At 36.5% G+C, this 14,461-nt stretch overlaps 1 protein-coding gene across 1 annotated transcript; it reads right to left on the bottom strand.

The window, feature by feature from the left end:
- Window positions 1-2,386: 2,386 nt before the first annotated feature.
- Window positions 2,387-14,096, bottom strand: LOC127120554 (regulator of nonsense transcripts 1 homolog). The gene is made up of 29 exons (XM_051051021.1): window positions 13,371-14,096; window positions 10,977-11,228; window positions 10,721-10,891; window positions 10,552-10,602; window positions 10,298-10,390; window positions 10,037-10,132; window positions 9,825-9,875; window positions 9,612-9,730; window positions 8,907-9,015; window positions 7,958-8,080; window positions 7,789-7,860; window positions 7,635-7,706; window positions 7,329-7,395; window positions 6,978-7,120; window positions 6,822-6,893; window positions 6,622-6,750; window positions 6,264-6,419; window positions 5,974-6,087; window positions 5,787-5,885; window positions 5,633-5,710; window positions 5,372-5,506; window positions 5,116-5,190; window positions 4,848-4,959; window positions 4,248-4,621; window positions 4,088-4,150; window positions 3,917-3,988; window positions 3,602-3,733; window positions 3,389-3,508; window positions 2,387-3,197 (listed from the first exon to the last, which is right to left on the bottom strand). Exons 1-29 carry the CDS (start codon window positions 13,881-13,883, stop codon window positions 3,075-3,077), a joined length of 3,786 nt encoding a protein of 1,261 aa, XP_050906978.1. The 5' UTR covers window positions 13,884-14,096; the 3' UTR covers window positions 2,387-3,074.
- Between the last annotated feature and the right edge of the window lie 365 nt (window positions 14,097-14,461).

The raw sequence follows: 14,461 nt of genomic DNA, 5'->3' as shown, positions 1-14,461 counted from the left end.
GCTTTTCCAATTTGCAGAACTTCATCTAACATGTTAGATCCCTTGTTTAGCATTCTGACAGTTTTTGTCATATTTTTAAGGTTGGAAGCAATAGTATCACTTCATTTTGGAGATCAGAGATGGTGAATTAAAGTCCTTTTTTTCCATCCTATAGTCGAGATATAATTTTCTTCTGTTTTCTCCCAACAGGCATACTTCTTCACTTCTGATGCAAAGCTCTCTATAGGAAGTAGCCAGTTCCTCATAAGATAGTTCTTCATTACATGAATCTTCATCAGATTCATATCGTCCAGTTAGAGCAGTAACATGTTTATCATATTCATCCTCAGGTTCACTTTCAGAATTATCTTCATCAAACCAAGAGACATACAGTCCCTTTTTTTGTTTCTTGAGATAGGTAGGATATTCAGCTCTAATGTGTCCAAAACCTTCACACCCATGACACTGGATTCCTTTACCTTTATTTAATCTCTCTTCAATTCTTGTTCTTCTCTAGAATTCATTAGTATTTGTGATATCAAGAGGGATGTTCTTGACATTGGGTCTTGACTTCCTGTCAATTCTCTTAAGAACCTTGTTGAATTGTCTTCCTAGAAGAACTATAGCATTGGTCATTCCTTCATCAGTATCCAAGTCACATTAGTTTTGTTCATCTTCAGTGTTGGATACAAATTCTATGTTCTTGATTTTCTTTTCAGTTCTATCATTAATACCTAACTCAAAGATTTGGAGAGATCCAAGCCCTAGTCCTCCACTCTTGTTTCTCTCTTCCATTCTTATATTTCACGTTCTGCCAAAAAGGCTCTCTAACCTAATTTTCTCTAATTTCTAATTATTTTTAATTAACTTTTGTCCCAACTAACCAAAAACTCTTCGTTACTAACCATCTATTTCCATTATTCTCACTTTTTACACAATTCCTCGTATACTCTTAAATTCGAATAATTTAATTTCCACCAAACTAATTAAATTACACAAAATACTATAAATACCGACACTGACCAAACATGTCATAATTCAAATAAGATAATTATTTAAATAATTATATCAGTTAAATCAAATTATTGAATAATTAAAAGGTTAATTAAGTTGGGATGTTACAACTCTCAATCACTTAATAAATTTTCTCCCTCAAAAATTAGCTAACGAAAAAAGCTCTAGATAAGACTCTCATTTTACTCTGGAGCTCCCACGTCACACTACCACCGACAGTACCTCCCAAATTAACCTTTACGAAAGCGATATCCTGGTCTCACAAGCGCTTCAGTTCATGATCCTCAACGACAAAGTCTCAACTGTCAAGTTCTCTCCAACTTGTACATCATCCAACGGGATGACATGAGACGGATCACCAATATACTTCCTCAACTGAGACAAGTGAAACCTAAAGATATAGCGGTAACACAAGTCGGTAGGCCACCTTACCTACCCTTTGAAGATTCTTAAAAAGACCAATGAAACGCGGCGTAAGCTTTTAGACATCAACGCGTGACCAACACCAGTTACTAGAGTAACTCTCAAGAGAACATTATCTCCCTCTTGAAACTCAAGTGTTTTCCTTCTTATATCCTGATAGCTCTTCTGACGAATCTGCGGAACTTTTATCCTGTCTTGAATCATTTTGATCTTCTCAATAGTCTGCTGAAAAATCTCAAGTCCAAGCACAACACTCTCACTAGAATCATACTAAAACACAAAGGTGCCATACACCTCTGCCATACAAAACATCAAACGGTATCATTCCAATACTAAATGAAAATTGTTGTTGTAAGTAAACTCAATCATTAGTAAGTAACTGCCATGATTACCTCTTTGCTCCAAAAGACAAACTCTCAGCAAATCCTCAAAACACCAAATATTCCACTTTATCTGATCGTTTATCTATGGATGATAAGTAGAACTCAACCTCAGCAAACTCTGTCAAAACCTCGATGTAAACCTTGGATCTCTATTTGACACAATACTTGACGGAATACCATGCAAACTAGCAATCTTCTTAATATACAACTCGACTAACTTTTGCAAAGAATGATTGATCTTTATCAGTATGAAATAAACCATCTCAGTCAATCTTTCAACAATAATCCAGATAGAATCACATCCATTCGGACTTCAGTAATCTTAAAAATACTTGGTTGCATTAGTCCTCTAAAATAGAAATATTTTATATTATGAATAAAAATAAACCCCAAAAACCCTCGCCCCTAAATTTCTATATTCTTCTCACTAAGTTTCATTTTTCAAAGCTCTCCTCTCTTTCCTCCAAACTAACAGATAAAAAAACAGTAAAATATTGTTCTATTCAAAAATCCAACTTGAATCATCCAATTGATTAAATAGCTTCGTTGTAGTTTAAAATCTTGTAATAAAATTTAACCAGAACATCTGATCATAAATACAACATTTGTGTATTTTAATTACCGAGTATCAAGCATGATTTCTCCAGGCGATGAAAGTAATTTAAAACTTCCAGCATTCAAGTCTGGTTGCACATAACAAACCTTTACAAGAAAAACAATCATCACACCTTTATACGCCACAAATTGTGAGTGACAAGAGTTGCATAACATAACTTTCAGACACATTCTAATGTCTTAAGATATGAGTATAATTACATGTCAGGAAGAGCCGAAAGGGTTCACCGCATTCCTGGCTTGCCTTCTATACAACTAATCCATTTGGCGATTATTGGTACCGTATGGATTACTATATTCAGTATTTCACCGACAACATTGTCTGCTTCCAAGATCGAAACCCTTTCGACAAAACCTTTCCATGTAATGCTCTCACCAACAATTTCACCTTCATCCCAAACAATACAAAACTTCAGTAAGGTAACAGGGTTAACCTTTCATGTTTCAGCCTGGAATGTGCCTAACTGTATCCTCTCAATGCCCCCACAACTCCACCAATGCAAATCATATTATATCAAATCCTTCACTATGGGTGCCACAAGAAGGCAATCCTTTGGATGTCTCGTGCAAACATATAGCAGCACAAAAGATAGGCACAAACCCAGTTGCTGATTGCAAAGATTATAACCCATCAAAGCCACGTTCAGCTCCCAAAGTACCTCAACCATTGTAGTGAATTTTTTGATTCTGGGAGCTCTGACCCTGAGGCTGTGGTTGAGAAGCTTGCATGTTCAGTGGCTGTGTGTTGTAATGGGCAAATGGCTGGGAGTAGAGAGAATTCATCTGTGCCAAAAACACAGGATTTACCAGAAGAAAAAGAACAAAATTCATGCACCAAACAGCAATGACAAGGCAATCTAGCTTGTCAGTGAATTGGACGGTAACAACAACCACATCCAATTGACTTCGACTTTTTATAGTAAAAGCTACTATTATTATTTATTTTTGCGGAAAAAAGTTAGAACTAAAGAAACCTGTGATTGAAGTGGGTTAGAATTAGCCACATTGAAATGGTTCTGTGTTGCATCATCTTGCAAGGGATCACTGAACCCCACCTGAGTGAAAAGGCCCTGAGATCCATGGCCCATGTAGTCCTGTAAATTGAGAGAGAGAAAACGAAAATCAGAACAAGGACAAAGCAGCCTGAGCAGGGAAAAAGCTGGCTCTCAAATAGCAACTTCAGGAACCTGAGACATAAAGTCATTTCCAGAACCGAAGCGTGAATATCCAGCTTGAGAATTTTGGTTAAGAAAGTTCCCTGGGAATCCACCTTGTGCTCCTTGTGTTGCATAGTCAACAGCATATCCACTTTGAGAAGCCTTTAAGGTAGCCAAAGTGTTAATAGGCATAAAAATAACATATAGATGTGAACATCTGATGCAGATTATTAATGAAAGGGAAATAATAGACCCAGGTGCTCGGTTTGCTGATTACTGAGATTTATTTAGGTCTCAAACAAATAGAATTGTCAGATAAAATATTAAATATAATAGTTCACACACCTGTGTAGAGAAATCAGTTACATTATAAGGAACATGAGATCCTTGGCTCTTGAAGTCATCACCCAAGAAGTCCTGATATAATTAAAACAAATTAGTTCCTGATGATAATAGATGAAAAGAAATGAACCCAGTTTACAAAAAATCAAGCTCCTACTGAACTATAATTAGTACCTGAGACATTCCAGGAACAGAAAATTGATCTCGGAATGACTGCCCCGCCCCTTGGACCGGCATCTAATATGTACAAAAAGAAAATCAGAACCTACCAGGCAATGAAAAAACATCAACATGAAGATAGAACATATGAAGCTCAAACAGAAAAATAGCATACATTATTAGCAAAGCCAGGTTGAGACAGTGGACCACCAACAGATGGCTGGCTGTTTGGGTTCTCTAATGCAGGGAAATTAAATGTGGATCCCATATTCCCAATAGGCTGTTGTGTGCCCTGTTGATGTGGAAGATGATTGCCAATTGGAGCACCGGAATTGCCCCTCCCAGCCCCAAAACCACGGCTTCCTGGAGCTGGAACATGAGGAACTGCCCCAACAGGTCCATGAACAGCCCCACGAGAAGGAATGGCATATGGTTGAGATTGGGGACCACCATGGAAAGGAGGCAATGGAACCCTTTGCACAGGAAACCCAGCAGGATGCAGTCCAGGTTTGTGATTTCCATTTGGTGGACCAGAGGGTATATAAGATCCTGAAGTCAATAGCGAAAATTGCCGTCAAAAAATCTAAGTGATTGAAATATCAAAAGCTCCAGTAGTCAGGTGTATAGATGACATTAACTTAAAAGATACAACCAAAGTTTTGAAATGTTATCAATTAGAAGAATTTAGGTGGGACACAAAAGTAACTAGACCATAAGATAACGTAGTGTGTCCAGAAAGGAAGATAAACAATCAAGAAAACTATAAACTACATACCCCTTCCTCGGCCGCTCCTCCGATCTGAACTTGTGCCAGCACCAGAACCAAAATTATCATTAGCAGCAACTCCAGGTCCACCCCCATAAAAAAGCCTACGTTCATTATAAATCTGCAACAATAAGACCAAGTTCGACATTGATATGTAATCTTGATAAAAAATAATATACCAACAGAAAAGCACGCCACTGAATGCATTAAATTCAACACTACCCTGCCATAAGGCAATATTAGAAAAGTCAACGCTCTGCAATCCTTTAACACCTACCTTTTTGGGTTTCTGGAACTGAACCATACTCTGCTTCAAGTTATTTAAAGGCCCTTCAACTAAGCATTCATGTTCCTGTTAAGAAAATACAGAGATTAGCATGGAATCACTCTTATAAGAGGGAGAACTTTAAGCAATAAGAAAAGTATTTGATTTCTACAAACATTTCAAATAAACTTTGGGCCCCTGGAGGGACAATATATATATTTTAAGAAATCGGTACCAGCAGCAGAAGAATTTTAGAACATACAAATACCTTATAATGAGTCAGTAAACCATTCCATAGAGGCTGCTTGCTAAGAACTTTAGGGTTTCCTAGTATAACAATACCATATCTAGCACGTGTCAGAGCAACATTGAGCCTCCTAGGATCATTCAGGAATCCGATTCCCTAAAAAAGAGTATAGAAGTCAAACAATTTATTCATGAAATTTTAAATAATAATAATACGCAGACATTTAAAGCAAGAGAATTAAGAAAAATGCTAATACAAAGCCACCCAGGATGAGTTGACAACCTGGTGTTCATTACTTCTAACACATGATAGAATGATATAGTCCTTCTCCCTTCCTTGAAAGGAATCAACACTAGCAACCTGAAAACAATTAAATTAATATGGTAAATGTGGCCAGGTCAAACATAGCATGTTAACCAAGGTATCAGTTTCCAACCTCAATCTCCTTGTAAAGTTGCTGCCTAAGAGCACCATTTCTCGACATATAGTTTACAATATAAGCTCTTTGCCCCTCATAAGGTGTTATGACACCGATCTGCTCCATGTGAAAAACAAAATATTATTATTTACAAGTTACCGCATTAGTTTAATCGCAAATGATTAATTTCCAAATCAAAAGATACCTGACTTGGAACCACACCACTTTTTAAAAAAGTAGTTACAATCTTTTCAACATTTGCAGCCTCTGTCCTATTCAAATAAGATGTTCCACTAGCGCTTATCTCTTCTTGTCCCATCTATAAAGCACAAGTTAATAATAAAATGATAGAGAAGTACAATGAACAAAATTTAGGATACACGCCCAAAATAAAATCAAACCAAAATCATGACACCTTTCAAATTCATGCCCATATATATGTGGCACATAAAAAGAAAACATCATTCATGTACATGATATATGTAATTGAAATACCTGAACATAAAAAAACATGGGACGATTTGGTACAGGCCATGGAAAATCAATTCCCGTGGATTGCCTCTCGTTAACAGTAACACCATTTTGTAGGGTGCCTTCATAAAAACTGTTTGAGGGAAATTCAGAAAGGCATGGATGCATTCGGTACTGAACCTGATATTTGCAAGAATAAAATGAAACCTTAAAGTTGAGTACAGTAAACCAACTTTAGAAAAATAAGCCAAACTAGACTAACTCGGCATGGGATATTCTAACTCACAGACAGAACTAACAAAGCAGATTATCAACAAATGTGAGATAGCAATTCAAAACAGCTTTATTCATGAATTCTCAGCTGGAAACTAAAGCTCATTACCTGCAACCTAATTGGTTTGACACCAAGTAGAACAAGGCGTTCAAAAAGTGACTGTGCTAACCCAGCACGGGCTGCTTTCTTGCACATAATAACTGGACCAAGCTGACAATGATCACCAACAAGAACAACCTAAACAGAAGCATCTTGTTAAGAACACAGCAATCAAAAAGTACATACTACATGTACAGATTGACAAGTACCTGCTTCGCTCCAAGAACCAAAGGAATGAGACACTCAGGTTCTGTTGCTTGAGTGGACTCGTCAATAAGTACCTTTAAAACAATATATCAACAGTGTGAGGTTTGACCAAAATAAAGCAGTTATGCATTGCAGGTAACATATATGTATGTATCAACCTGACGGAATCTAAAATTTGCAAGCCGAGGATCTCCAGCACCAACACATGTACAGCAAATCACATCAGCACTCTGAGAAATCTCCCTCTCTGTTGCTCGCTTAAGTGCTTTGTATTTTTTCTCATCACTGCTAGAAAGTTCTCCTGAAAATAATTAAATAAAATAATTGTCATTTTTAGCCTCTCCCAGTCCAGGGAAATATTAAACTCCACAAAATTGATTGGGCAAGAATGATGTGAAAATCGTAATTAAATAAATGCACTATAATATCGACCACAATTTGACTCAGTATGCCAATCAGGCAGTGCTTTAAGTTTTGATTAGAGTTTGAGCAAAACAAAATGGCTGAACCTTGTTCATCCTTCAGCTGTTGTAACTTATGAAGTTCACTCTTATCAGATGTGTCAAGATGTCGAACCTGCAAGACACCATTTACATGCATCATGCTGTAAAGATCATCACCATATGAATCATGAAAGCAAAAATATATAATGAGAATGGCCATGGCATATGGAGAAAAAATATATAATGAGAATGGCCATGGCATATGGGGAAAAAATATATAATGAGAATGGCCATGGCATATGGAGAAAAAATATATAATGAGAATGGCCATGGCATATGGAGAAAAAATGTAGAAAAAAACGAAACACTGACCTGATAGTGAAGAGTTAAATGCTCAACAGGTGAACTCACAGCTTCCCTTGACTTTGCACAAAGCCTCACAACCTAGAATTGGAGCATTATATTATATACGAGGTTCACTATTTTTCTGCATAACCAACTTTGAAACAGTAAACAGCAGACATACCTTCAATCCAGTAGCACTTATTTTTTCAGCCAACTGGTCCACGGCTACATTACTAGGTGCACAAACCAAAACCTGAAAATTAAGTTGGGAGAAAAGGAAAGGAGTTAATAAATTGTAGAATCACAGGAGAAAGCAAATGACATCAAGCCAGTGTTTAGGAATAATATACCTGTCCCTGGCCTTGTTTGGCCATGTGATATACAAGTGCTGCTGATGTTACAGTTTTACCAGTTCCAGGTGGTCCTTGAATCAAACTAATAGGCCTCTGAAGAACACTCTTGACAGCAAACACCTACATAGTAGATCGGTGAATTGACATCAATTTCCGCATGCATTTTTGTTATAGTAGCGGTTGAAGAGTACCACATTGATAAGTATATGTCTCAGAATATGCTTATAACTGGGGGCAATCCTCACCCTACAAGCCAGTTTTGTAGGGATGAGCTAGGTCAAACTCTAATTCTAAGGGTACCATCTCACACAACAATATGGCAAGGTATTTCTCCAATTTTATTTAGGATTGTTTAATAATTTACAATATTAAGTTGCCCATAAAAATAATATTCAAAAATGGAAAGTATCAAACTCCACTCAGAGGCATGTTTGGCTCGACCCAGATCACTTAATGAGGAGGAAGATAAAGTTAAAGGTAAGTTTTCCCCATACATTAGGGATTTCATAGACACTAAATGGAAGTAAAATATTTTCAATTAACCCTCCCAAATCCTCCAGCATGCTTCAAATTTCCCAATTTTGGAGGACTTTGGAGACTAGGTTGCTTTTATTCCCTTGATAATATTTCTATATCCCACCTGAATATTATGGCTACTGGCTAGCATTTTTTTTAATACAACTGTTGGCATTATAGTGTTAATATTAAAAGATTTTAAGTGCAACTTGTTTCCACGTCAATTTCAAATATTAAAGAATAGGCACTCCCTTTCTGACAAAAAAGTCCCATTCCCAATTACTTAAACATACACTAAAGCAGCAGATGAAAGGAATCAGATAATCTGTCAAGAGCAATAGTGGGAAAAGAACAGCACAACATCAAAAACATTAAGAGGGAATTTTTAAGACATGTGTAAAATAAAATAACAGATGAAATAACTGCATACTTGAGATGCATTCAGTTCTGGAAGCCCTGGAGCACCAAAGCGACGAGGCAATGCATTACGCACCATCTGAACCTCAACTTCATGACCCAGTAAGTGGTGATATATATACCTGCATATTAATAAGTGATCATAAGAAATCCAAACGAAATGTGAAGCAAAATTCCACTAGAACAGTGTTGTCAAATGTCTGCCTTGGCGTTACAGCATGGCTGATTTTTAAACCATCCGCCATGGGCCACAACACCAATTATACCGCCTCAACGCCAAAATTTATATGAATGAATTTTTACTGGTAGTCATAATTGCCATTCACCAATAATAACAGTGCATAAAAGAATCATAACTTCGAAGAACTCAACAAAAATAACCTTTTCATAAATGTTACTTAATTATAGAAATGCTCCCTTGTCATAAATATGCCCCAGTATAATTTAAGACTTAACAACTAATAGACAATAAGACTCAGTGCCATTACATTAGAAGATACAACATATACTCTATTGTTACCTTCCCATTCCTAATCACACTCCCATTAATAGTTAAATGTAGAATTACAGCCATGGCCTTGGCAGTGTAAGCAAGCGTGTTTGATTAAAAATACAATCATGACCACTACAACCTTCAATTTATGAGGCAAAACAAACAATATAAAATAAAAAGAACTAAACACGAGGCATCAGAACTAATGGCATTAAAACAACTTACCCGCTGACACTTGTCTCATCAACAGCAAAAGTTTTCATAGCTCCTTGCATCCTATCAAAGCTGGTACTTTTCCAGACAAAATCAACACTAAAACCATGGTTGACATCAACTGGAACCCCCTGAGCACAACAATGGCAATGATTAAAGAGCACTAGATACAGATAGGGAGCTTTAAGTCACAAGACAAGCAACCCAGTACAAGAGCTAATTTACCTGGCTAGCCCGAAGTTCCAACGCAACCTCCTCTTGTGCAGTTAGCTTAATCTGAAATCATAATACAGATCACTTCACGCAACTACATCATATGATAATTCCAAAAATAAAACTAACAGCATATACTATTAACAATATTTCCAGCAGTTTGAGGCAGATATTCAATGTCTAAAAGTTTAAACATTTTGGGAGTTCTCTTGACTAGTGCATACCACATGACCCACTGACTGCCAAGAAGGATGTGCAGCATCACCGGAATAACGCAAACGTAGCTCATCACCAGGTACGAGCCGTAACTCATTATCTTCCTACAATATGACGACACACATTGTTTATCATGAAGTAGATAGAGAAAACAAGAACAAAGAAAATATTAAATAAAAACTATGAAGCAGCGGGATGAGAACTATTGAATAAGATAAGATGTACAAATATAGCAGAAATTAGTGCACAGCAAGAAGAAGATATAGCACCTTTGGAAATACAAAATATGCAACACGCTTCTTATTGAGACCAATATCCCATCGAATTGTAACGTTGTCCTTACTTTGTGATTCTTTCATCATCTACAACAACATAGTGCATATAAGATACCAAAAAAACATCACAGAAGATGCAACTAAATGATAAATTCAATAGTTGAAGAAGATAAAAAAACCAAGAGAAAAATAACATGCTAGACAGCTAAGGTACAAGACTATGCAATAGGAGAAAAGAAAAATACTACCTTATCATAATCAGCTTCAAGCTTAATGAGAGGTGCAAATACATTTTGATACTGTGACAACAAGGCAAAAAAGAAACAATGAATATAAGACCGAAGCAGCAAACCATGAAAATTGTGAAATCCAGCTTGTATTAGAAAAGTAACCGTTAGGAAGCGATCCTTAACACACCTGATATGCATCTTCATATTTCAAAGCCACAGACTGAGGCTCATCGTCTACACCAGGCTTCTCAAGGTCTTCAAACGAAGCATCAGGGTTTGTCTTCCACAGTTCTTCCACCTTATTTATTTGCTGTGCACTTATTTGACGTGCCCTTAACTGCTCCTGTTCAGATGGGATCTGCAGAAAACCACATTGTCACAAAGATAAACAAGAAACATAACCTTAATTAGTCAACACAGAGGAAACTATGAAAGATAGTAACCTTGACAAGCCACTGCAAGAAACACCTATCATCAATCAAGGGACACCATTGACTAAGGTCCCAATTCATATCCTTCAAAGCATTGACACTCAAACAAGGTTCACGACAAAGAAGAACAACTACACTTTCTGTCTTTGCAGAAATAAATCCAAGGAGAAACACATTACGGCACCCACAGTTGTAGCATTCAAGAATTGTCTCTCCCAGTGGACTATCTTTGTGCAGACAGACTTCCTTGTGCTTTGCCCGAACCTAAATGAACAGCAAAATACGCAGCAAACTAAGCAACAACTACTCATTAAATACTGTCGTTATAAACTAAAATCATGATATACAAGGGCAAAAAATTCAGTTGCTTGGCCTGTTGCCATAATAAAAAATAGAATAACAAAAATAAGAGAGCCAACTGATATATTTAGTACAGGCACAAACAGGTTTTTTAGCTTACAAATGTTTGAACTTAAAATTCAAAAAATCAACCGACTGTTGCAGATATGAAAATGTCACAATGGACAACTAGTCATGCAAACAAAATTAGGAATGAGAGCATGAGAGAAAGTTGATTTTGTAGACCATGAACAAAATCAGCATTTATAGTAGAAAATATAGTAGTTTCATCTTATATGGTGGACCATGTGACGAGAAGACCTAAAGAAGCACAAGTAAGGAGAACACCCGAGAGAGAAGATAGTGTGATAGTTAGTTGCAGACACACCAAGAAAAACTATATGGTGAAACCTACAAGAGATTTGGTCAAAGTAGTCTATCTTTACACAAGTGTCGTGATAGAACTATGTTAAAAGTTATATCCATGTACCCACCTAATGAAAAAGGCTACAAGAGGTAGTTGTTTTCTAGATTTTCCATAATGAGATACCAATCAGTACCAAGTTAAGGCACATTAAAACGAGCTAAAGCAGTTCAAAGATAAAAGGGAGAGAAAAAAGTTTTCAAATTTATCCAAAAAAGTAATTAGAGGGACATATAGATACAAATGCCAGATTGATTTTTTTTATTGATCTAAAGAACCTACCTCACCTATTGGTGAGAAATATATAGTATTTCCCGTACCCATACTTAACAAATCATAAATCATAAACATGTTGAGAATTGAGATAAAATAGTTCCTTTTCTCATCAACACTTGGGATAACGTGTTATTCAATTAGAAGTTTAAAGGAGCCATATTCATTAGATTTCTTCTTTCATTTTCTAAAATCAACAATTCCACAAAATTGTAACTACAATTCAAACCAATTACCAATACAACAATATTGATAGCATACAAGAAAACATGAAACAACCAGAACATCAAAAACATAGCAATTGCTCCTTAGGAATGCACCCATACAACAAATTTGTTGCATGGAAAAACAAATCACAGGGAAGCTAGCAAATTAGCCCTGGATCACAATTTTAATTGCAAAAAAAAAGCATTTGAATAAGTTGGATAACTCGGACAATTCCCTAAGTACCTATTTCAGTCGCTATTTTCGATTGAACTACAATAGATCCCGTTTGGATAAGTACAATCAAAATGAAAAAATATACTTTTCACAACATTGCAAATCAGAAAATCAAATGTGGGTCTACTAAATATGCCAAACAAGACCTAAGTCAAAAATAAATAAAAATGCCACAATATCAACTGTCCAGCTACATAGCATATTGAATCTATCTTGTGCTTTACACACACCGTACTACTAATTTTTAAATCATTGATAACATATTAAACATCAAATAAAATGCTACTAACATTGTTTCATTAAGTAAGAGTTAGTCAAAATCAAGCTAGGGTAATAGACCACAAATCATGGAATGAGACCTTGGATCATCAAATTCTACCAAATATGTTAAAATGAAATACAAAAAAGTGTAATGATATAGTTAATAATATAATTAAATTCAAGTGTGGAAGCAGATGTTTATGGTATGGTTAATATACAAAATTGTCATTCATTATTGACATTGGAAAGGGAAATTTAAAGAATTGGAAAATAGTAAGGGGTATGGGAAAATAAATAATAATGTTTTCTTGAATGGTGATTCATAATGATTATGAAAAGAGTAACAGTCCTAAAGGGAACATTATACAAAAAAAAGCACTCAACGAATGGACACATAGAGCTGCAAAACTATTCTACTGATACATTCGTCTAAAATTATAGTTTAACCAAGCATCAAAACCCAAGTCTGACAGAATTATTTGATATCCAGTTACAAACACGAGAATGACAGTTCTGTAAGACAAATTTGAATATGCCATGATCACAATTCAGCCCATTACCCTCAGTTGCATCTAATTATACATTATGTTTAATTCACCAGGTTGCATCTAATTATACATTACGTTTAATTCACCAGGTGATTAATGTAGATATAGAAGAAAACTCACCAGGTGATTAACGATGTGCGATCCAGAAGTGTTTCCCCTAGAATTACAGAACCATTTGCGACACGAAGGTACATTGCACCTAACGACGCAAGCTGGATTAGACACCCCACAATAACGGCAAGCATGTTCAGTGAAATCCCCTTTACCAAACTCATAATTATCATCATCACCGGTATCTTCAAAATTCAACCCGCTCATCCCTGCCGCAAGCGAATCCACCATCTGGCTGCTGCTTCCACTACCGCTTCCCGACCTACCTTTCGTCGCGCTTCCGGGAGCAGCAGAAACCGGCGAGGCATCTGACTGGTGATCAGACCCAGCTCCGCCTCTTTCAGAGGGGTCGGCGAGTGAATCGGAGGGCGTAGGCCATGCTACCGGTGACCTAATCGGGTCACGAAACTCTGGATAATCGAAATCCTCGCCTTGAGTGTTGAATTCGAGGAAAGTGTAAGCATCGTTACCTGTGTCAGGCTGCGAAGCGGTGTCAAATAGATTGTTCTGCTGTGAGTCCATAGCAGAAGGGTTTTCGGAATCTCGCGATCTTCTCAGTATTGGTTAGGGTTTAGAGAGAGTGCCTTGTGTTTGTTGTGAGGAATGAGAAAAAGGGGTTATGAAATTGTGATTAGGGTTAGGGTTGGATGTGAAGAAAAACAGAGAGAGAAGAGAGAGACTCAAACACACGAGATTAGAATGAGACACATAGAACACAACAAGTACGGAGTGTGAAACCGGGGTTGAACCTGTGTGCGTGTGTACACGCGTCTATTCGAGGGGCTTATTGGGGATTATACGCACTCTATCCTCACGTGAGAATTCCGAACGTTTTCTACACTTATCACGTGCTGCACATATAATTTATATTTATATATTTTAAATTGCAGACAAAATTTTCTTAATAAGAATAGGGTAAGATGAATAATATATTAAATAATACTTCTAACTTATAATAAGATAAATTACATACATTTCTCTTTTCAATTTTTCATATCACTCAAACATAACTTCCCTTCTCTCTCTTTTGAAGACACTCAAAGTCAAATATTTTATTTTTTATCTCTCTCTTTTCCATTTATTTCCTCTTCAAGCTACAT

This window comes from Lathyrus oleraceus, chromosome 2 (genome assembly GCF_024323335.1).
Source record: "Lathyrus oleraceus cultivar Zhongwan6 chromosome 2, CAAS_Psat_ZW6_1.0, whole genome shotgun sequence".
NCBI lineage: Eukaryota > Viridiplantae > Streptophyta > Magnoliopsida > Fabales > Fabaceae > Lathyrus > Lathyrus oleraceus.
This window is presented reverse-complemented; position numbering and strand designations above follow the sequence as displayed.